The sequence below is a fragment of the Heliconius melpomene genome, chromosome 6 (assembly GCF_056956725.1).
Source record: "Heliconius melpomene rosina isolate 202511_hmr_F chromosome 6, ASM5695672v1, whole genome shotgun sequence".
Taxonomy (NCBI): Eukaryota; Metazoa; Arthropoda; class Insecta; order Lepidoptera; family Nymphalidae; genus Heliconius; species Heliconius melpomene.
The window spans coordinates 14,084,239-14,109,554 of record NC_140394.1 but is presented as its reverse complement, the minus strand read 5'-3'; the positions used below and the strand labels follow the sequence as shown (position 1 = coordinate 14,109,554).

Here is a 25,316-nt window from a genome sequence, read left to right as displayed (position 1 = left end):
AACCACTTTGAAAAATTACGCTATAATTTTACATATATTATTTATGGACTATTTTAAGACCCCTTATAAGCACCCAAACCAATCTAATGGCTCAATCATCCTCCCAGATCAAAATGTACCTTTATTTTGCGCTACTTCTGGAAGGGTCCCACTTTCAGGTTAGTGAGTACGCAAACTTTTATAAAATGACGTCGGTCTGGAGGCCCTAGGAACTTGAAGTAAAAAACTACGAAACTGGAACCACATGCAAATTAAATGGACATTAGAAAGATAAAAGAAATTTAATTAATATAATGTAAACTACCGATACAGGCTGCACTAATCCGTGTACTTATTTGTTTATTGGAGGCCCCCTCCAACCTCAAACTTCCTCTTAAGTAGATACTATGCGTTTTTTCAAGGGCTTATTTAGGATTTCATCAAGGGAATTTGCACCATTTGGAGGCCCCCCTGGACCCGAGGCCCGGGGCGGACCGCCCCCGTCGCCCCCCCCTTAGTCCGCCACTGATCATTATAAAATCTTAGGATTACTTCTGGTTATCCTATTATATTCTTAGCTTGTAAGTTTTAAAAAGAATATCCCAAAAAGCCATTCTGTCACTGAAGAGTTGTCTCTTCAGTGATAAATCTTTATTTATGTCTAAATAGTTCATCGTGTGATTTGTTATTGGTATCCATTCTATTGGTAGCAAGTTCGACGTCCCTGGTGTTGGGTTTCTGTAGAATTTAAAGTTTCATTTTACTTTCCATGTTTTACACAAAATTTAAATTGTTTTTCATATTCATGCTTTATCCCGTCAAAATACTCAGTTCTTGGCTATTCGCTCAAATTTGCGAATTTAGAACCCACAAACGTTTATTTATTTAGAACAGTCAAGAAAGGAAATGTTGAACATCAATATTTAAATTTCATGAAGTTCATTAGTTCAACTCCTCGCTTCATAAAAAAATCGACTACGCGCGACCTAATTTCCATAATTAGAGGATAAACATATATGGAATTAATGTCTATTGAATGTCATGCAGGATAGCTGCCAGCTAATGTAATTTAAATTAAACTATACCATTGACTTTGAAAAGAGTAACTGTTGAGTTTCTTGCCGGCTCTTCTCAGCAGAACTGCCTTCCGAACCGGTGCTGGCTTTTTGTTTTTATGTTCATTCGACGATTGAAAAGTGCTTATAATAGTCTATTTGAATAAGGAATATTTTAAATTTGAATAATACCGCCTTTTCCTCTTTCTATTTTCGGGAATTTTATTTTGTCTATTTCCTTTGTTTATGTCAATAGTTTTGTCTGTGCGTTATATGGATCAGTTACTCAGGCCCGTATTTATAAATGGCACCTCAGGGTCGATCTAGAACTTGACAACTATTTATAAATAGGGGCCTATGTAACGGAAGAGTTTTATCTATCTTCTATATATATAAAATCGAAAGGTCACTCACTCATCACGAAATCTCAGAAACTACAAGTGCTAGGAATCTCAAATTTTGCATAGGAGTTACTTATAGGACGTAGGTGCTCGCTAAGACGGGAATTCGCAATATTCGATTTCTAAGGGGTTGTTTTTGGGGTCGAAAGTTTGTATGAAACTTCGTTACTACAAATGCTAGGAGTCTCAAATTATGCATAGACGTCACTAGGACGTAGTCATGGAGACAGAAATTATAATAACATAGTTCACGCGGGTGAAACCGTGAGCGGGCCGCTAGTATATGTATATGGATGTAAGCTATTCAATGGTCAAAAAATACATCTTACCCATATTTAACGAAATTAGTCCAAAGCGTTACCATGCGATCACTAACTAATTGGTCATACTCAGCATTTTTCACTATTTTATTGTTATCCATTTCAAATAGATATCCCAGTTCATCTCCATGTGCAACTCCTTTATATTGTATGTTATATTTATTTTTTATATAATTTTTGCCGCCATCATATGAAAATAAATATAAATAAACTTTTTCAGCCCCCTGTGATAGCAACTTTCTAGCCGTCCACGGCGACGCGAATCCGTAGAAATAGTCAGATTCAAATTCTAGAACTTCGTCTTTTAGTTCCTCTGTCAATTCCTTATCTCCAAAATAGAAATTTCGAACTAAACTCTCCATTTCACTAAAGTTATTGTCGTAATTAAATATATTTTCCAAAGAATTTCTGAAATAGTCTTTCTTCGTAAAGTAACCAGCCGGTTGTCTATAATATCTGATTAAACCTTCATTGTTATTAAATCCGATGAGTATTGGCACACCATTTACTTTTGGCACATCTAAATTCCATGGATAATCGGTTATGAATCTTTCAATATTTTCAAATTCCTTTTCCACACAAGGTTTTAGGCTAATTGATTTTTTAGTATAAGCATCCATTACTGTTTTTGGATCAACAGTTGTCAAATGTAACAACGCGTCTGATACATTACTTGTATTAAACCCTAATTGTTGACATACCTTTAGTGGTACAGATAAATCTGCATCAATAATGCTAAACGGCCTTACCGCACCACCGCTCATTATAATAGCTTTATTGAAATATTTCTTTTGCTTGGACATTAGGTGAAAATCGATAGAAATACCGCCAGCGCTTTCGCCCATTACTGTTATATTATTAGGGTCACCTCCGAATGAGCATATGTTCTCTTTTACCCATCGTAATGCTAACAATTGGTCCTTCAAGCCTTGGTTTCCGGGGACATCAGGTGTGTCGAGGCACATAAAACCATATGGCCCAGTCCTATAGTTGAAACTTACATAAATAACGTTATTTCGGACATAATATGTAGGCCCAAAATGGTTGTACTTAACAAAACCAGTATTGAAGGTTCCGCCATATATCCAAACAAGCACCGGTAATTTATTGCTGTTGTTCGCTGGTAACGGAGCGAATATATTTAGACGTAAGCAGTCTAATGATCCTATTGCAGTGTCTCCTAGCATTTGTGGACAAGCTGGTGGATCGTCGGTTGCGTTGAAAGTGTTTACAAATATAGAATACGGTTCAGCAACCTGCAATACATTTATACTGATAATATAACAACTTCAAATAAATTACAAGAGTCACAGAAAACAAAGAAAATAATATAAAAAAGAAAATTAGAATCTAATTTGTCATATAAAAAACATTATTGTTATAATGTATTTTAATTTATATTTGCAACTAGCGGCCCGCCCCCGGCTTTGCCCGCTTATGTTGATCAACTTTTACTAAGACGCTATATTTATATCTCTTAGAGATTAGATGGGCTGCTAGGGTTCCACGTCAGGTACTCTAGACGTTCATTTTTGTTATGTGAGTGGAAATTATTTGTCATGTTGTTAAATTTTTCCCAAGGCAGTATATTTATATCTCTTATAGTTTAGACAGGCTGTTAAGGTTCCACATCAGTATCCAGATTTTTAAAAGAAAATATATTATTATTTCATTCAAATTCGTCCAATAGTTCCGGAGATTAGCGTGTACAAACAGACAAACAGACAATTTTTTTGTGGATTTGGACTAATAGAGTCCAAATCCACTATTCCTAAACCCCTCTGAATTATTATTTTGTAAATATATTTAATGTACAGACCTGTCATTTTATCTTTGTTATTATATGTATAGATTAATGTTTAATAATGATACTTATACTATGTTTGAGAGGTAAGAAATAAATTACGATATTGAGTTACTCCGTGCAATGTCTCTAATATTACATGAGAATTTATATACATGTTTTTCAAGAAAAAAAGGACGATATTATAAAAAACCTCATATTTACCCCAAATGGATTATCACCAATTTGACCATAAGGTATTCCGAGGAACATGGTATAGTTTCCATTATCCGATCTCAATCCTCTGATGAGACCGACCGGGGCTTCCACCAGGGGTTCCCAGCACTGCACGTTCTTCAGGAAAATCTCTAGAATCACGATTAGATTGTTTATAAACAAAACAGTATAAGTAATATCATATCAATCATACAAATCGATCAAAATTAAATCAGCTTCACACTGTATCCCGCACACAGCAGGATAGGCAGAGGGACCTAGTGTCAAGACACTCAGGAGGCATGGCGTGTTTAGTGGCGGAACTCAACGGAAAACAAACATACCTTTGAGTAATCCCAATCGTAGTAAAAAGCACACCGCTCGCATGGTGAGATGAAACTGAACAAACATAATATAATTTAATATACGTGATAAAATGTCAACTAAAACCACTTTCTGGTATAAATTGAATTAAATAATTAAATTTTTCAAAATTGTATAATTTACACGGTAATACTAAAAGTTTCTTTCTATTAAAATTCAAGTATAGTCTGGCAAATATGTTATTGATAATGGGAAGCACGCGCGGCAAATTGCGCAGTATAAGTATGCGCAGAGAGCGTTCGATTAGTGTTACCCTGTTATGTTGTTTTACCTCACGCTTAGCAAATCACATTTCGTATACGATAATTAAAATATCTGATCATGTTTATGTTGTAGTTAATTATACAAAACGAAAATTTTACGAGGATATCTAAATATCGCAAAATAATCAGCTGTTCCATACATTGTTGTCGAGAATAAAATCAAGACTAGCCCGAAAAGTATAATAACATTTTTGAGTCAATAAATAATTAATCAATTCTAAGCTTCTGCTTATATAACTAATGGCACATGATATTTACGTAAATGTATATATACTATATACACACTTATGTACAACATAAACATTCAGTATGCTTAATACAAGGTTATATACTATGCAATGTGAATAAAGAAATATCTGGCAATATTTAAACTTCTTAAAGATTATATAAAAAAAAATATTGGGTAAATTATTTCAATAAATTTTAAGGTACAAAAAATTAGAGTGCGGTATCCCTTTGCCATAGTTTACCGTTTGCGTCAGTGTGAGCGCTACGTCTTTACAGGAAATTCGCACCCACACATCTTCAAACGTACAATCGAGCTCACACAATATATTGTTCAAACAAGAATATAATTAATTGTAAACAAAAGTGCCTTCTTTGCGATTATTTGCTTTATTATTTGTTAATTTTTATTTTTTACTTTCTTGCATGCATTAATTAACGCTTTAAATAAAACGGTAATAAAGTTTTGATTGAATTGGAGATATAATTTATTAACATAATTTATTTGTTAAAACTTCTATTTCCATTATTAAAAAAAATATTTACTTACTACCATAAAGTTGATTTTGCATGTTGCCTAACGCCAAAATCTTGTATTTGTTTGCATGTTTTATATATTAAATTTACTTTTTAAATTTTACTTTTTTTATTGAATTTGGATTGAGAAGATTTGTATGTGGCCTCATTATAATAATTTAATTCAGTTTTTTATTGAATTTTTCAATTTGCTTATCCATATCTTCATTTTGCATGTTGCTTTGGTGTTTTTTACTAATTATTATAATATTACTAGATAAATATGCTCTACTACGCCATTCCGTATATATGATATGCTATCATATGATATTATATTCATATTTCATAGTAATGAACTGATAGCGTTGCGCTCGACTGTACCGTAGCCCGTTCGCACCCCGCACCGATTCCCCGCGAGCCCTTACGGGGAATCGGTCCGGCGTGAGCGGGTGTCTATGTGCAGACATCAAAATACGCTTTCTGCGCAATTTGCCGCGCGTGCTTCCCATTATCAATAACATGTTTGCCAGACTATATTAAAATGTCTCGTAACGATAATGACCAGTATATTACGCCGTACAACGTGATGCGGCGGGTACTTCTCCTTCTAAAATATCTAGTAGGTATTATTTATACCTAAGAAAATCAAATGTAACTTTATAATTTTAATCCATATCGCATATATAAGTAACACTTAAATAAATAATAGACTGTTACAGTCATTGTTTAGTTAACAATAGAAAGAATTTAGAACTTAAATGAATATATTAGACGAACGAATATGCTACCTAAAACTATGGAACACGATTAAACAATTTTAAGTTGACATTTATAATTACATATACATATAGGTAGGTAAGTAATAGATAAAACTATTTACAGAAACTTGGGCGTAAGATAAAGAAAAAAAGAGATTTCCGTCATCCACTCTTAAGGAATCCTCTTACACTCCACATCTTCCATCTATCAGACCATTAAAAGTATTTAATGAACTTATAAAAACAATATATTAATTAATACGTAGATTTCACCTTTAAATTTAAATAGGATTGATGAATATATTGAAGTGAAAATCTAAAATTTCTATTATTCATATAAAATACGTGAAGTTGACGTGACTTGAATTTGACTTGGCAGTTACAACTATGATTAACGAAACAAAAACTGAAATAAATATTTATATGATTTATTTGATAAAATAATTAAATTGTGCTTAATTATGTAACACATATATTTTTGTTATCTGATGATGTATTCTTCGAAATAGCGCTCAGTTGTGGTGAGATCCTGATAGACTTTGCCTATTAGCTCTTATAAATAGTTCCCAAAAGGCCATTCTTTCGCTGAAAGGCCGTTTCTTCATCGATATGTCACTGTCGATGTCCAAGTAGTTGATCGTGTCATTAGTTATCGGAATCCATTTCACAGGTAGTAACTCCGATGTCTCTGGTGTTGGGTCTCTGTAAATTAAACATGCTCTCCTTGTTTATTTGTTGCTAAACGAACAAACTTAAAATAATATTGATAATATTTTCATAATCATTGTGTACGTGTACATAAGTTTGACGTCATTTAGATCTTAAATTTCTTTCAGAATAATATTCGATTCTTAAGTATTATTGTATTGTAGACTACAAACAAGAGAGATAATTAAAAGACTACATTACCCGTATTTGACAAAATTAGTCCAAAGCGCTCTCATACGATTAGATACTAATTGATCATGTTCAAATTCATTTACAATTACATTGTCATCCATATCAAATAAATATCCATGTTCATCAGCATGTGCGGCTCCTTTATATTTTATATTATTCTTATTTTTTACGTAATTCTTACCGCCATCATATGAAAATAGATATTGGTAAACGTTTTGAGCCCCTTGTGATTGCAACTTTTCTGCTGTCCACTGCGATGCGAATGCGTAGAAATAATCAGTTTCGAATTGCAGAACTTTATCTTTTACTTCCTCGGTTAATTCTTCATCCCCAAAGTAAAAATGTCTGACTAAATCCTCCATAGTTTGGAAGTGATCATCGTAATCAAACGCGTATTTCAATGAATCTTTAATATAGCTTTCTTTCATGAAGTAGCCAACAGGCTCAGTGGCATCTCTTGCTAAACCTTCGTTATTATTAAAGCCAATGAGTATTGGCATGCCTTTTGCCTTAGGAACATCTAAATTTGATGGATAATCATGTACAAATCTTTCAACGTCCTTGAATTCCTTCTCCACACAAGGCCTTAAGCTAAGTGATTGTTTATTATAAGCAGCTACGACTAGTTTTGGATCAACATTTACTAAAAAGTCTAAGGCTTCTGATACGTTATCAGTTCTAAATCCTAATTGTTCAGATATTTTCAACGGTACAGTTAAATCTGAATCAATAATACTTTGCGGCTTAACGGCGGCAGCGCTCTGTATAATAACTTTATTAAACAATTTCTCATGTTTGGACAAAAGATGAAAGTCGACTGAAGTGCCACCAGCGCTTTCGCCCATCAATGTGATTTTATTAACATCACCTCCAAATGGACCTATATTCTCTTTCACCCATCGTAATGCTAAAAGTTGATCTTTCAAACCTTGGTTTCCAGGGACATCAGGTGTGTCGAGGCACATGAATCCATACGGTCCAATTCTATAGTTAAAGCTGACAAAGATAACGTCGTACTTTAACAAATATTTTGGTCCGTAATGTTCCTTTTTAGCGAAACCACTATTAAAACTCCCGCCGTAAATCCAAACAAGTACGGGCAGCTTATTTCTACTGCTGGCTGATGATGGAACGAATACATTTATACGTAAACAGTCTAGCGACCCCATGGCACTCCCTAGCCACATTTGTGGACATGTTGGTGAATCTTCATAGGCATTATAAGTTTCATTGAATTTAGGGTATGGCTTAGCGACCTATTAAATAAAATAAAGAATATATGATTATTAACATAAAATGTCCTAACTTTAAAAAATCTGCTTATTCTATCTGATTTTTACAAATGTTGTATTTGCTTATGTATAATAAGTGCCAAATGTCATACAAACCCACTCAGTACGCAATTAGTATGTAATCAAAATGTTATTTATATTTACCCCAAACGGATTTTCACCGATTTGCCCATATGGTATTCCAAGGAACATGGAATAACTTGCATCATCTGCTATAAGTCCTTTGATAAGACCGGCCGGGGCATCGACCAGGGGATCCAAACGGACCATACCCTCGGTCAATCCCAAACACAGTAAGATGCACACCACTAGTGCCATGGTAAGAATGTCCAGTATTCAGAAATAAACCACCATTTTATCACCACATTTATAGTGCAATACATGGAAATATACTGAATCAAATCTCGTACGAACCGTTTCATAAGTAACAATATCATATGTATGAATAATTTACAAATTCAAAGGGCAGTGGCAATTGGGGATCAAAATTCAATTTATTTACATAAGCTGTCATTTATAACTCTATAAAACAAGCGCTTCCCATTTAATATAACAAGGTCGATTTTGTCATGTTATCTATGTAAAAAAGTAGGGGAGCACTGAAAAAGAATTTCTTGAAATTCCTTTGGGAACGGAAAAAAACTAATATAAAAGAAAAAAAATATATAAAACCAGTAAGAATGATCACGCTCGATTTTAATGGGCGTATGTTTCCTACTTTCCACGTAAGGCATCTGAAGTACCTCTCTCTGATAGCCTTTATCTTATGTACTTACTGATATTGCTGACAATTGATGATTTTAACATTTTACCTGCGCCGTGGGGGGTAAGGAGGGGACCTCATCCCTGTTCATCATCGCTTGCGTGGCAACTTACGAGAGTAGAGTTACCATAAATACAACACTAATTTTATTAAAATTTTCAATCTTATTAAAATTTAACAAAAAATCTCACTAAATCTATCTCTTATTGTAACATTTATAGAGACTAATTATAATATTAAAGATTTGTAGTGAGATTTAATGAAATATCTATAATATTTCACCTCGATTTACGCAGGCAAATCCAGGAGTGACACATAAGCTTATATATAAACACATAAATCAAAAGATAATAATAATAATAATAATAATACTTTATTGCACTAAAATAAACAAAGAATCAGTAGAGTAACAATAATTACAGAAAGACAATACAAAGTGCAATGGCGGCCTTATCACTAAAAGCGATTTCTTACAGGCAACCATTTGAAAGGACTTATTACATAAAAGACAGCGAAAAGGTGCAAAAAGTGATAATAAATATGATACTATTAAATATAAATACGTTATTTATCATATAAACATACATACACTGATAAATACACAACATACATACATACATACATACATACAAACAAATATATACATACATGCATACATACAAATACATAAATATATACATACATACGTACATACATACTTAGATACACCAAATATACGTATATATACGTAACAAATAAAGATACAAATAAATAAAAGGATTAAGCAAAAATGTCAGTTCAGGTATTTACTTTGAGATAGTGCTGCTTAAGACGCCGCTTAAATATCCCAACCGATTGGGACCGTCTCACTTCCACTGGCAGCTCATTCCAAAGTTTTACTGTCATCACAGTAAAGGAATCGCCATAGCATTTCGTGCGGCACAAAGGTATTTCAAGGAAGTTGTTATTACGGGAACGGAGGGGTTGGGAGTGTTGGGTGTCCGACCCTAGAAACTTGAAACGTTCCTTGAGGTACGGTGGAGTGATAGGATGGTAAAGGACGGTATAAAGGAGTGTGAGGGAATGTAAATAGCGCCTATGTTTTATTGACAACCACTTAAGTTGACTACGGTACTGTGACACATGGTCGTGTTTTCTTAATCCAAAGATAAATCTTATTATAAGGTTTTGAAGGCGCTCAAGCTTACCAAGCAGTTGCTGAGACACATCTAAATAACATGAATCGGCATAATCTAGTATAGGTAGAAGGAGAGTATGGGCTAAAGATATTTTAGTTAAAGTAAGATACATATATTATATTTATTTTTCCAATTGTAATGCTTAGATCCTGTCCTGACCTCCGCCAGTTATGCCTTGATTTTTATTTAAATATTCAGTCGACGTTATGGAGTGTTTTAATACTACATCTCGCGATGTTTCTTTAGCTTCCTACAGCCTAAACCAAACATTTTTTATAAATCTTTAAAATATACACTCCTTATTATTTTCTTTATATGGTAGCCTAGCTAGCGTCTGAGTTATCGATTCAACTCCCAAGATGGAGGATTGAGTTACTTTACAAATATCAACATAGGATTTTGAAGCCAGTCGTGATGCAGGAACACTCGCGTGTAACGCGACTGTAAGCTAAGTGTCTTAACACTAGGTTCTCTGTTTCCATCTGCCTACTATAATGCTATGTGCAGAATACAGCGTGAAGCTAAAAAAAACATTAAATTTTGCCACTCTGTTCTATCTCGAAAGCCGGGAGCAGAGTATTCTAACAATAGGCTCTCGTTACCACAACCGCTTAAATAAAAATATTTGATTTGTATAATTTTTTAAATTTGTTGTTCCAGTTATGTCCAAGTTCGCGGTGCGCGTGGACGCGGCAGTGTCGGCGCTCGGCGGCGGCGTCGGGGCCGGCCTCGACGAGAACGACTTCATAGACGCCTCTCGTCTCGTGTACGACGCTGTCAGGGAGATACGGCGCGCTGTGTTGATGAACAGGGTATGTAGTACCCAACTACACTCACTAGGCACTATAGGCATGTGGTAGTTGTGATATATCAAAATATTTTTATTTCTCCAATCTGGTCATTATTGTACAAAGTCGTTAAAAACGATCACTTATTGGATAACTCCAACTAATGGTGATCGATTTTGTGCTTTTCATTTATGCGGATGGAAAACAAGATAACTGCAAGACATTCTTTAATTCAGAAAATAATAAAAAAACTATTATGCAGAAAATAATAGGAAAAAAATACAAGAAAATGCAATGTCTAATTTATCATTAGATGGCATGCCATGTGGAATAATGTCTCTTATGAATATTTTAACTTAACTTAATAATTGATTTCAAGTCTATTTGAAGATAATTGATATCATCAATAATTTCATATCTCAGCTCTGGAAGAGGAAGCGCAGCGTTAACAGGTAATGACAAATTGGGGGGTGCATGGGAAACGGAGTGTCGTAACACTAAATTCTCTCTGCCCAACCTATATACGGGATAAAGCGTGAAGCTGTAAAATGGATCTTCTCTATGTACCAAATGCTAATTAAAATATCATCAGGACATACATATCTACATGTTAATATGATAACTATATATAGGATGAAGAAGAGTTGGACCCTGAGGATGTGGAGCTCGACGAGCACTACACTCTCGAAACGCGTAGTAAATGTGAGAGTCCACGAAGCACACGTCTATAATAAAAAGAAATAACCTTATAAAACATATTTTTTGTTTTTTTTAATAAATTCGGGGTTACAGGAGCTCAGATCGTCGAAGTGTGAGTCGCAAGCTCCTCAACACGAATGCTTATGGCTTTTATTTTAATAATGGGCAAATACATTTGCTATTAGTGTGGTGAGATAGACGAGACGGCTCTCGTCTATGTATTCAGGGTTATTTCTTTTTATTGAAATACGTGTCATATTTATTACCGTGTTGTTTGTTTGTTTGTTTGCATGCGTCTATTTTTCGTTGTTTTTTTTTTTCATTATCGTGATATGCACGTTAGGTGGTGATTTCATATTATTGATGTCTTTAATTTTTTTTTCACTAATAATTTTTCTTTTTCTTACACATATGCAGGTATATAGAGCACAATGTGTTTGTTTGTTATTTATGTGTTAATTTTTTGTTATTTTTATTTCATTGTGTTGTCTTTAATTTGGGCTTTGGATTTGAGTGTTTGATGAAAATTATTTTTTACTAAAAACGTTGAAGACAATATTAAGTATACCTAATTATCAACAGTAAATTTAAGAACACATTTCTAAAAAGAGAATTAAACAAATTAATGACAAAAAAATATATTAAATAAAATTAACTTAAAGCCATCAAATAAGACGGGGAAACAAATAGTACAAAATGAATACTAAAACAATTATCCACACGGCGCGCGGCGTCATAAGTAGTATCTATCTACCCTCACTTATTTTCATCGACCAATCAAATTTTCACCGCATGTGTGTACGTCTTTGCATGTAAATGATAGACGAGTGACGATCTCGACACCGATACGGAGTTTGAACCCGTTGAAGACATGACCATGGAGACTAGGAGTAGATGTGAGTAGAAATGTGAACTTTTATGATGCATGAAGGTTTGCGGGTTCGATTCCAGCTGAAAGTTTTGAGGTTAATGTTATAATAAGAAAACAGTAAATTCAGGTAACTTTTTCAAGAAAACAGTAACTCTGGGTAACTTTTTAAGTGATCTATATATATAAAAGGACTTGTTCTCACTGACTGAGGTAAGACGCACGCACAGCCGTAACCGCTGATGATACAAACGTGAAATTTGGACAAAAGTTTACTTTCGTAATCTGGACATCCACTAAGAAGGGATTTTGAAAAATTTTAACCCTAAAGGGGTGAAATAGGGGTTCAAAGTTTGTATGGATTTTTTTTTAAATCGGCACCGATTTTTATAAAATTTTAAATTTAGATTTTTAAAAGTATTTAATTGAACACGTGTTTCATGGTTTTCTAGAATTCACCCACTAAGGGTGCAAATAAGGGGTTGAAAGTTTGTATGGAAAAATCTTTAAATCGCCACCGATTTTTATAAAATTTGAAATTTAGACTCTTAAAAATATTTCATTGAACACATGTTTCATGGGTTATTAGAATTCACCCTTAAATACGCAAGCAAAGCTGCGCGCGTCCGCTAGTATAGCTATATATGTTAAGAAAAAAGTTACTTCAGGTGACTTGGGCTTGGACTGATGGGCGATACCCTTGGATTACCTGTGAGATATTTGTACTGATTTAAAATTACACAGCCTTCCTCCGAACAGAATTGATCATTTTGTCACTAGTTTATCTCTAATTGGTCCCAGAAGTAGTGATGCATCTAATAGGATTTATGTTGAAAAATAATTTCTAAAACATTCAATGCACCCACTGTTGTTTTTAAAATTTAGCTTTGATTGTCGATTGATGTTGTTAATTATTTAAATTGTATCACTAGTTTCAAAGTTTGCTTAGTGAATTTTCTTTTTTTATTGCCATATTTTTTTATTGTTTGTATTTTTTTTAATATTTGTTTTTCTGTAACAGCAAGCGCTCACACCGGAGAGCACGGCGTCGATGAGTATCCTGATATCAGTGGCATTACTAATGCTAGAGTAAGTATTTCACTAATTCCCTCTACGAGTATGTTGCGACTCCCAAACCTAAGCGAAGAAATGTTTGAATTTCATGATAATTATCATCACTTTATTCTTCGGAGATAAAAGTTCAAAGGTAAAATAAACAATTAACGTTATTATAACATAAAATAAGAAATCAATTAAACGACATTAATAGCAAAAACTATATTCCTTAAATTTAAACCCTAAAATATTCTTTTCACACAAACATTTACACAAAAAACCAGGAAGCCATGCGCAAAATGACAGAAGAGGACAAACGCAAGATCCTTCAACAAGTGGAGCTCTTCAGACGTGAGAAAATGACTTTCGACAACGAAGTGGCAAAGTGGGACGATGCAGGGAATGATATCATCATGCTGGCGAAACACATGTGCATGATCATGTTGGAGATGACAGATTTTACCAGGTTCGTGTTATACATGTATATATTCTCTTTAGCACTCATTAACAAAGTAACTTAACGCTTAAAACATTTATTATATATATATATATATATAGCAAACTAATTAGGTCGTAGGTTTACTTGGGCACAATCACTCCTCCATATTGACGACATCTATCTCTAAATACTATTATTCGTTTATTGGCCGTCGTGGCGCACCGACACAAGTTGGCGTCTGATTCCCTCATGAAGGAATGATATATTTAATATTTTTATTTCTTTACCCCGATAACACGCATGCCTCGAAAATTTAAGGAAAGTAGCGAACTTAAATGTCTTAACATTAATTTCCTTGATTCTCTCTGCCTATACTGCTATTTACGGGGTACAGTGTAAAGTTAAAAAATAATAATTTCTCCAGTTTTTTGAGAAAACTTAACAGTTTCTTATTTACTCCACAGAGGCCGCGGTCCTCTCAAAACGACAATGGACGTGATTAACGCGGCCAAGAAGATATCTGAAGCTGGCACCAAGTTGGATAAACTTACTCGGGAAATTGCTGAACAGGTAATATATCCATGAAGACGTATTCTCATTTAGGAAACATGAGCATTGTTTTAGAAACTTGCAATATAGTTATGAAAACGTTATCCGTATCTGGGAGTGATGTGGTCTGGCTGCCAGTTAGTACGCATACTTGCTAAAATTGCGTAGGTCTGGGGGCACTGGGAGCTTGGAGAATAGCTGTTTATTTTCATTTTCCCGCTCTAGTACACAAATCGTGGAGTTAAGTTCCACCTTTCAATTTGAAATCGGGTGAAAAGCGGAGAACGGAAGGTTCTATCACAAGATTCCCGCTGCTTACATAGCAGAGTGAAGCTTAAACAATTCTCCCGTTCACTAAACAGTTATTATAGTTGATCTATTATAAATATGTCGCTCAGCGACTGACTGTAAACATGATGGGGTTCGATTCCCACTCGCATTCCTTTTTTCGCTAAACGCGCCATAAAAAATGCATCTTGTAAAATTAAAATATTTGTGCGACAGTGTCCCGAGTCATCCACAAAACAAGACCTGCTGGCGTACCTCCAGCGCATAGCTCTGTACTGCCACCAGATACAGATAACGAGCAAGGTGAAGGCGGACGTGCAGAACATATCCGGGGAGCTCATCGTCAGTGGGGTGAGTATAAAAGTGTTTTTAGAATTTATACTTTTTATTATCTCTAAGTTTTATTGTAAATTATAAGATTGGTAGGTAACTTGATAAGAATATAAGTGTGGCTTAGTGGTGGTGTTAGAGATTTCTGGTCTGTTTTTTATTAGGTTATTTCTTATTGCAACTATGTACAAAGCAAGAAATCGAAAATGTAAATTTTATAATACATGTTGGTACGTTTAGTGCACTTATAGAAAACTTCAATGAAATATGTTATTTAAGAAATTCACTTTCTGCATAATATATATTTTTTATTTCCATCTGTTCCTTTACATTTGTTCGTATTTGTCCGTATTCCCCAGCTGGACAGTGCCACGTCACTCATCCAAGCGGCCAAGAACTTAATGAACGCTGTGGTGCTCACCGTGAAGGCGTCCTACGTCGCGTCCACCAAGTACACCAGGCAGGGAACTATTGCGGTAAGGGGCACGCCACTTATTACACGTGTATTTATATAATATTTTGACCAAACCCACTACCGTCACCAATACAGAAAGACACTCATATTTTTCTTATTTTTCATGTTTACATTGTTGTATATAGAAATATAATGTATTTAAAAATATCAATGGCTTTGCAGTTATTTTAAGCATATGTAAGTGCTTTATAATTATTATCATTTTAGCTGAAATACTTAAAAAATAAGCTTTTATAATATTATGTTGTAATAAATTTTATATAATTTCAATTTATATATCTAAGTATATACAAATAGAGAGAATGGATACCACAATAAATCGTGAATTAAGAAAAAAAGCAACTTCACGCTTATTCTGCATAGAGGCAGTGTTAAGACATTATGTTCCTCACGCACCGTGTGACAACTGTGTCATAGTGATAGGTGTACTCGTATATAATAGTTATTTTAAATGTGAGTTTTTGTTTCTAATATGCGCTTTGTTTTCTCGCTGGACAGAATAATTACGTAAGTTTGTAGTGTTCATGCATGTTCTTTTGTTACACTATTTTACTTGTGTGTTTGTTTTTTTAACCCAACTAACTTTTAAGTGATGTTTACATTTTTTTGTTTTTGTTATCCTTTTAATTATAATTAAAGAATAACTGTTACGAGAAATTACAGGTTTATATATTTTATATTGTTATTTCTTTTCTAAATTCTAGTGTCACTTTTTCATTATAGAATTAGAAAAACTAGAGAAGCCATTTTTAAATTGTGCATTTTTTCAATAATTATATTTTTTCTAATTCTTGCACCAGTTTTTCTATTTTATTGTTTATTAGTTTCTATAAATTTACATAATTAATTTAAAAATTTCAATGTATATTTAATAAATATTCTCTTTAGTGCGCATGAACAATATTCATGCACAAAATACAATTTATGTTAGTTCTTTTAACACATTATTATTTTCTATACTTTTTTTCCTAAAATCCGTTTTATTTTCTTCCAAATACCTAAAAATGTTTCGATTTTTCACAAATTTCAGTCCCCAATAGTAGTATGGCGTATGAAGGCACCGGAAAAGAAACCGTTAATACGTCCGGAGAAACCTGAAGAAGTCCGCGCTAAAGTGAGGCGCGGCAGCCAGAAGAAACAACCAAGCCCCATACACGCGCTGGCAGAGTTCCAGAGTCCCGCCGAGAGTGTTTGAGAGGGAAAGAGAGTGAAAGGTTAGTTGGTTTTTTGTTTAGTCAAATGACAGTCGTGGCGCAGGATCACAAGCGTGCTGTTGTACACTCGACAGGTCGGAAACAGTTCGATTCCCGTTCGGCAATGCCTCCAGAATTAGGTGGCGCTTTACCAGAACGAGGAAATGGAAATATTACATATTTAATTTCCTCTCATGGGAATGGAACCTACGAACGTCGCGATTGTAGTCGCTCGCGCTTATGATTTGTGTATTAAAATATTTTTACTTAAATATGCTTTTATCAATTTCAGATTTCCATTACTTTCAACATAATTAGTGGTTTTTTTTAATTATTTATAAATTTAATATTTTTATCTCTGTTTGTGTACGCAATTTTTTTAATAGTCCTTAAAATTCATTATTTTTATTTTATCTATAAAATTTGAAATAACCTTTTTATTTGGCTAATTTCATTCAAAACTAATGTTTAATATTTTTTTTGTCAGATTTTACATGTTTTTTTTTTCTTTTTATAGTAATTAAAAAAATGAAGTATATTAAGTATGATTATAAATCATACATAATAAAAAATTGTGATTTTTATTTTGGAGATTTCAATATAAAATTATGCTCACAAATTTTGTCATACATGTGCGAAATATTTATGAGAATTAAAAAATGATTTTTTTCTAAGTATTTTGCTTTTTTTTTTAATTTTAGGCTTTTATTATTTTACTTCTTTTGTATTTGTATCTTTCTCTCTTTGTAATCTTTGACTTCTAAATACTCAACGAAATTTGAAGCCGCACCCAAGGCAGCCAAATTGAATTTTAGTAATAAGATTTTTATATTATTATTAATAGTACACGTTTTATATTAAATTTTTCAATAGATATTTGTATAATAATGATGAATTTTCATGCTTTTTAATAAAATATATACAACGAAATATTTTCTTTATAATTTTCTCTCACACTGTATCCTTCATATAGCGGGAAGTTATGTAAGCAGGTAAAAGAAAATTAGTGTTAAGACACTCCGTTATCTGCTTTCTGCTCGTATTTGCGATAAAACGTTAATTAGTGGAGGAAACTCGTTAACACCAGAAACAAAATTATTTAATTTAATTTTAAAATTATATATATTTTTTTATTGATTGATTATTGGATTTCTCTATCATTAGTAAACTAAGGACAATACTTTTTTTAAATATTTTTTATACGTAAAAAAAGTGAAAACGAAATTATTGTAAAGTATGAATGTTCATCATTTTTTTTAAAGTATACTTTACTGTATTGAAATATTTTAAATATTATCGATCTCTTATACTTTTATATTTTTTTGATAGTTTTGTTTTTGAAAAAAAAATAGCTTTTTATCAAAAAGTTCAGATTTTTTTCATTTTTTTTAGTTTAAAAAATTTATGTTCTTGCCAATTTTTTTTGAATATTTAAAAAAATAAGAGATTGTTAATATTTAAAATGTTTGCTAAATAAATAAATGAGTAGTATTATAAAAAGTAGATATTTTAGAAAACAAGTATTATTATAGAGGTTAATGAAATTTTGAAAATTTACTAATTTTTTTTCATGTTTGTATACATATTTTTGTCAGATAATAAAAAATCTACATTGATAAATAAAAACGCTAAATCACAGGATAACTATAATAGTGCATATAGCAGGGTAGGCAGGGTAGGCAAAGCGAACCCCGGGTTTGAGTAGCTGCGTGTTAAGTGGCGGAACAGAGCCCAGAAATGAGAATAATTCATTGCAAGTATAGAACGCGAACCCACAACCGTCGCGCCATTGTGCCACTGTAACATGACGGCCTCAATATTTATTATTTTTATTCAAACGAAACGTAAATTAATTCACTATTACAAATATGTTTTAACTTTTTCAAAAAGTTCATAAGAAAAAATATGCCATGTAGTTACTAAAATTGTATACAACTATGAAAAATATTCATATTTAAATAAAAATATATTACATTTTTTAATATTAATTTGTATTTATTTTAAGTTATTTTAAAGTTTATAACATTTTTTTTATAAATTCAAAGCTTTTGCTTAGACTAGAATGTATTTTATTTTGTTTTTAATGAACAAATAGTAGAAAAATTAACCACTAGGTCCTTTTTTAAATTTCTTTCAGTAAAATATAGCACACTTAAAAAACCCTCATTCTCTATTTAAAAAAAACAGATTTTAGTAAATTAAAGGAAATAAAAGGTTGTTCATTTTAATGAAATAAAGTTATAAGCTTTGTATTTATAAAATAAATCTTCTTTTTATAATTTTTATGATTAACATAACTTTAATATAGTTTAAATATTATTTATATTATTACTTTACTATTGTCATTATTTCATAACTTAAAAAAATATTTTATTTATAGACTGTCAGGAAAGTGGTCTAACTCTATATATTGAATTACAATTAAATACAAAATGATTTTATTTTATAAAACAATAATAAAAATAAAAAAGAGAGCACTCTTTGTGTTTGGCCAGAGAAAAAATCCTTACTTGTTTTTGAACATATATATTTTTAAAATATGTTAGCGTTTATCAATATTATAGAGTTGAAGTGTTTGTTTGGATGATCGCGCCTAATCTCAGGTTTCTGTGTTGCACGTTAATCGTGTTCGTTTCAATGTCACCTCCTGCACTTTGTGTCACGTGTCATGACACACGAATTATTTACATTGGATCATGCGGGCGAAGCCGCAGGCAAAAGAAAGTAAATAATTATATATAATGTATGTGTAAAATAATTGTGAGCGCTGTTACCTTAAAAAAGTTATTTTTTAATAATTTTGAGTAAACAATGCTTGGATCGAGTGTCGACAAAGTGCGGCGTTGAATTCCGCCACCTAAAAAGCAATATCTCCAGAATTCGGCAGAAAATGGGGAACAGAGTGTCTTAACATTAGGTTCCCTCTTCCTAACCTGCTCTGTGCGGGATACAGCGTGAAGCTGAACAAAAACAATAAATTCAAGTGTCTTTATTATTTTTCTATAAAAAATAATAAGCCATTTTTAAATATTAAGAAAAACAAAAAAAATAAGAAAATAATACATCAATAATAATAATAATCATCGTTCAAAAACGGATCTTTATTTTTTTCTAGTTTGACCACTCTGCTGACAGTGCATATCAGTGTTATATTAAAATTATTATTTTGTAATTCAGCTTAAATAAATATATAGGTTTAGATTTAAAATAAACATTTTGTAGGTATTTTAAATTTTTTGTATTTATATTGTCGTAATAAACTGTATACTCTATGGTTTGGTTTTTTTAATTCCTAATTAAAATGGCGGTTACTCTACACCATTTGCTAGTGCCCTATATGTAGGGCAAAGCCTTATTTTTATAAGTTACAAGTTCTAGAACTTATACTAAATAATAAAAATAAAATAAAATTTGTTTTACTTAATATTTCTTTCATTGTGGTGTATTTTATTATTTTATAAATATGATTAAAAGTTGTTGAAAGAATTCCGTTTTTCTTTCTATTTGATATTTGATGGTCATCAATTCTTTTAGCGAATGGGAATCGACCCCCAAACTGTCGCGTTTACAGCTTGTGCCACTGCAACTCTGCCTTTTGATAAATACTCAAAAAAATGAAAAATTCATTTAAAAAAAAAAATGAAAGAAAATATTAAAATAACAACTTACATTTATTATTACCTAACTAATATTATTATACATGTATTTGTTTGTTTTGTTTTATGGTACACACACACATATTAGTCATATTAATAATTAAAAAGAAATATTTTTAATACTCTGAAGGGGATATTAATATTAATATATATTAAATTAAAAAAAAATCATTTGAGGTTTATAAAAATATTGTAAGATTTTATGAATTACTAAAGAAATAAAATAATAATGAGTACTATCAACACTGTATTCCGTATTTAACTGGGACAGAAGAAACTCTAGTGTTAACACACTATTCTCCGGAATGGAAATCAAATCGGCAACTGTCGCAAATCTCCTAATAATAATGTATACTCAAGTCCATTTATGAATGGACCATGTTATGACATGACCCAAAATAAATCTAACATAGAAAACATCAACTAATTCATTAAAATCAACCAGAAATCAAAACTGTGCTTCAGTAATTTTCACTCGTTTACACAAATTAGCAGTTTCTTCACCGAAATTCACCTCTTCCAAGTCCCTTTTGACTGATTTCCTTTGACTATCAATATTTTCCTTATTTTTACCACTTTTTTTACCTTTACCTATAAATTATAATTTTTTGTAGCTAAAACCTAAAGACATTCTGTTACTCCTTTTTAATAAGTAATAATAATAGTTATTAAAATATAACTTCGCATTTTATAATTGTCATAAATAAAAATTGTATACTCAATTGTATCGCACGGTCACAAGCGTGGGACAGCACTGTGTAACACGACGGACGTGGGTTCGATTCCCACTCGGAGAATGAAATAATGAAATATTGTGGCGTTGACTGCCACCATGTCTCCAAAATCCAGTGTAAAGTGGAGAACGGAAGTGTCTTAACGTATCTTAAAGCATGAAACAAAAAAAAATGATTATAAAAAATAATTTAATAACTCATACCCTTATTTTTTTCTTTAGTGACATAATACTCTTCAATTTTGTGACATTCTTTTCCGTTTAAAGGTGATAATTCAATAGTTTCATCTAAAACTTGGTTTTTTAGTTTCTCTGTTTCCTCAGTTTCTTCATCGGAGTAAATTATGATCTTTTTTGGGTTTGCTTTTGAACAGGTAGCTGTAATAATATAATTTATATCAGTATTGGTAGTGTCTGACCCACACCCTGCACAATATTTGACACATTGAAATACAGTTTGTATAAATAACACTTTTATATAAAACTTGCGGACGCGCGCAGCTTCGCTTTCGCTAGCTAACTTAGGGATAAATTCTAATAAACCATGAAACATGTGTTCAATTAAATACTTTTAAGAGTCTGAATTTCAAATTTTATAAAAATTGGTGCCGATTTTAAAAAAAATATACAACAAACAAACTATACAAACTTTCAAACCCTTATTTGCACCCTTAAGGAGAGAATTCTAGAAAACGATGAAACACGTGTTCAATTAAATACTTTTAAAAATCTAAATTTCAAATTTTATAAAAATCGGTGCCGATTTAAATTTTTTTCCATACAAACTTTCAACCCCTATTTCAGACCTTTAGGGTTAAATTTTTTTAAAATCCCTTCTTAGTGGATATCCAGAATATGAAAGTAAACATCTGTCCAAATTCCACGTTTCTACGCACAGCGGTTACGGCTGTGCGTGCGTCTTACCTCAGTCAGTGAGGACAAGTCCTTTTATATATATATAGATATAGATGATTTAACATTAAATTCAAATGTACAAAATGTAAACAAATATATATATCTAAAAGTAGACTACAAAATAAAACCAATGTACCCTGCTATGTGTGAAAAAAAAAGAAATGTATGTATGTTTCCACACATGTTATTTATAAAAAATTCAAACCTTGTGCATCATCATCAGCCTTAGTATTATTTATAAAGAAGTTGGTAATTGGTTTTTGCCATTTTGGAGTCTCTCTTGGACACACTGGGTTACCTCCGGAATAACTCTTTGATGATTTCTCACTGCTGCCTATTAAAAAAAAATCTCAGGAAATACTGGTTGATAAGAAAAAAGCCTGGCAAGCCTGTAAACTCAACAATTGTGTGTTTCATTCCAATTTGGGGAAATAAATATTTAATATTTTCATTACCTCAGTCGACAATGAGAGAGAGACTGAGCAGTATTGAGTCCTGCCACCTATCATGCAACACCGACAGAATTCCTCAAAGTGGAGAACAGAAGTGTCTATATGGAAACATAGTATCTTTGCAGTAACTTCCCCCTGGCTACCCTCCAATGTGCAGGATAGCCTGGGGAAAGTGTGAAAATAATTTATATTTTTGCTTTTCACTATTTTATATATAAATATTTTTTTAATTATACAGTCCTATTAAATGGAAATGTCTCACCGGAAGCTCCTGCAGTGACAGATGGAGCAGCAACACTACACCTTGCTTTACTACTCTTACCAGATGATACTAAATAAATACATAAACAACTATTATAAATGTTTTATTTATTTTAGTTTATATAATTCATTAATAATATAATAGAAATTGGATATAAAAGAAATATATAAATAATTTAAAGGTATTTGATAGATACAACAGAGAACTCATTGGGGAACGGAGTGTCTTAACACTAGGTTCCCTCTGCCTAGACTTCTGTGTGTGGGATACAGCGTGTTGCTGATTTAATTTAATAGATACAAAATACACAAATTTAGTATTATAAATTGTTTTTAAGGTAATTTTAGAATCTATTAAATAGTCAGTCCATTTATCGATGACTACAGGGCATTTTAAAGTATGTTAATAATAATCGTCGCACACTCCCAAAATGTATGTGTCAAACACAACACAAGTAGAAATTAATTAAATTTTCTATATTGTACATAAAAGTTATAAATAATCAGTAAGATAAATTTATAAGATGTATTGCAAATGTGTTATTGCTTCAAGTTGTCTTACAGGAAACCTTCATATATTTGTAATTAAAGAAATACAAGAGAATAACATTGCAATGAACAAATAAATTACAGAAATCAATTTCTGCAACACAAGTAACATTTGTCAATAATCATACCCTTAGCACCTACAGAAGCTTTTGTTCTAGCCATATTAGTTTTGCACTATTTGTATATTAGCAATAAACATGAAACATATTTTTTTTCCTATTTTTAATTACGTCTATATATTTTTTTATTTATATTTGACAAGATATATTTCTGTTGGATATTGTTTTATAAGCGATTTCGCGGGTAAATGGTATTTTCTGACTTGTTTTAAAACTGTCATGTGTCAATTAAATAAATTGTTGGGATGTTAGAAAAACATCGATGTTTGCATAAATCATCATCAAGAAAGTAAAGATCTATAATATCATACGACATTTTTAACTAAAAAAATATTGAAAATTTAAAACTAATGTTTTGCCTAAAAACAAATTACATGTCCCAATACTGTTTGAATTCATTCTCTCATTTTTCTTGTACATTTCTTGATTCTTAATTTAAAAAAATTAGAAGAATTGATCGTCTACTTTGATGCCCCTATCTTTTTGATGCCTGGTACGACCGCACCGCTCGCACCCCCCCTATTTCCCTAGCTACGCCACTGCTTTTTGTCAATCGACTGTAACGTTTTTCGTTTTTCGATTGAGCAGTATGCTGTTGGCCATATCGGCCTCTACAGCGTCACCGGACTTGGGGAGGCCGAGCTAGACGAGCTCTGACCTTGGCATATCAACTGTAAAAATAATACGCGACTAAATATCTATTGTGTCCCTGCTGATCGATGTTTTAACATCGATCAGCAGGGACACAATTCGATTTTCACGGGAAATCGATGAAGAAAATCAAAAGTTCTAAAATTTTTTGTTTAAAGTAATTTTTAAATTCGGTAACTTAAATAATGTATTTATTTATCTTTAAATAAATCACCTTACAATCCAAACTCACCGTTTTCCTCAAAATATATTAGACTGTAAATTCGTACTTTTAAATTCGTTATTTTCTTCAAAAATACGGTTTTTAAAATATTTAACAAAATCTTATCGGTTTGAATATTATATAATATTTTATGGTTTGGAACAGCTCTAGAGATGTTCACCATAATATACCACCAGTTACTGTTTCTGGAGCTGTCACGTTAAGTTATAATTCAGTCTCTCAAGCTGGTGAGTGTGAATTGGACAGTTGTGGGGAATAGGAGACGATCTTGTCACTAGGTTCTCCACCTTAACCAGATAAATGCAAAAATACTTATGTAAAAATTAAAACAAAAATGTATATTGTGAAACAATGAATTTACATTGTAGCAAAATTTTAGTCTCCCGTTGCAAACTATTGTAGGTTCGATTTCCGCTTAGATACAGCTGTACACTTCTAACTTCTTTCTTTGCCTACTCTCGCTAACTTTTCTCAACTTTTTGTCGGCTTGATTAAAGCGTGCTCTAATTTGTGGAACCTGGTGTTCATGTCGTTCCCCACTTGGCATTGCGTGATGGAGATCAAAATCGGAGATCAAAAAGCCACTGCCTTGCTACCAGAGCGATAAAAATATTTATAGTCTGGCAAATATGTTATTGATAATGGGAAGCACGCGCGGCAAATTGCGCAGTATAAGTATGCGCAGAGAGCGTTCGATTAGTGTTACCCTGTTATGTTGTTTTACCTCACGCTTAGCAAATCACATTTCGTATACGATAATTAAAATATCTGATCATGTTTATGTTGTAGTTAATTATACAAAACGAAAATTTTACGAGGATATCTAAATATCGCAAAATAATCAGCTGTTCCATACATTGTTGTCGAGAATAAAATCAAGACTAGCCCGAAAAGTATAATAACATTTTTGAGTCAATAAATAATTAATCAATTCTAAGCTTCTGCTTATATAACTAATGGCACATGATATTTACGTAAATGTATATATACTATATACACACTTATGTACAACATAAACATTCAGTATGCTTAATACAAG

General features: G+C 32.2%; 4 protein-coding genes across 6 annotated transcripts in view; 1 reads left to right on the top strand and 3 right to left on the bottom strand.

Moving 5' to 3' along the window:
- alpha-Cat (catenin alpha) overlaps positions 1–19,990 on the top strand; it is a 48,301-nt gene extending 28,311 nt beyond the window's left edge. For 2 of the 3 annotated variants that reach the window (XM_085187278.1, XM_085187277.1), the window contains exons 16-24: positions 10,694–10,845; positions 12,344–12,416; positions 13,410–13,477; positions 13,729–13,910; positions 14,348–14,453; positions 14,937–15,071; positions 15,410–15,526; positions 16,556–16,739; positions 17,011–19,990. In XM_085187278.1, coding sequence (XP_085043404.1) covers positions 10,694–10,845; positions 12,344–12,416; positions 13,410–13,477; positions 13,729–13,910; positions 14,348–14,453; positions 14,937–15,071; positions 15,410–15,526; positions 16,556–16,720 — 998 coding nt within the window. In that variant the 3' untranslated portion in view covers positions 16,721–16,739; positions 17,011–19,990. Of the gene's footprint in view, positions 1–10,693; positions 10,846–11,453; positions 11,524–12,343; positions 12,417–13,409; positions 13,478–13,728; positions 13,911–14,347; positions 14,454–14,936; positions 15,072–15,409; positions 15,527–16,555; positions 16,740–17,010 lie in introns of all 3 variants that reach the window. The other variant, XM_085187279.1, reaches the window with a different exon arrangement.
- LOC146538717 (esterase FE4-like) lies at positions 507–4,699 on the bottom strand. Its single transcript, XM_085187307.1, has 4 exons — positions 4,099–4,699; positions 3,764–3,906; positions 1,765–3,011; positions 507–717 (listed from the first exon to the last, which is right to left on the bottom strand). The coding sequence occupies exons 1-4, from the start codon at positions 4,163–4,165 to the stop codon at positions 546–548; spliced, it is 1,629 nt and encodes a 542-aa protein (XP_085043433.1). The 5' UTR covers positions 4,166–4,699; the 3' UTR covers positions 507–545.
- On the bottom strand, positions 6,313–8,916 carry LOC146538716 (esterase FE4-like). Its single transcript, XM_085187311.1, has 3 exons — positions 8,237–8,916; positions 6,810–8,056; positions 6,313–6,602 (listed from the first exon to the last, which is right to left on the bottom strand). Exons 1-3 carry the CDS (start codon positions 8,408–8,410, stop codon positions 6,413–6,415), a joined length of 1,611 nt encoding a protein of 536 aa, XP_085043437.1. The 5' UTR covers positions 8,411–8,916; the 3' UTR covers positions 6,313–6,412.
- On the bottom strand, positions 19,933–23,635 carry LOC146538714 (uncharacterized). The gene is made up of 5 exons (XM_085187325.1): positions 23,413–23,635; positions 22,737–22,805; positions 22,228–22,356; positions 21,312–21,485; positions 19,933–20,965 (listed from the first exon to the last, which is right to left on the bottom strand). Exons 1-5 carry the CDS (start codon positions 23,444–23,446, stop codon positions 20,823–20,825), a joined length of 549 nt encoding a protein of 182 aa, XP_085043451.1. The 5' UTR covers positions 23,447–23,635; the 3' UTR covers positions 19,933–20,822.
- Between the last annotated feature and the right edge of the window lie 1,681 nt (positions 23,636–25,316).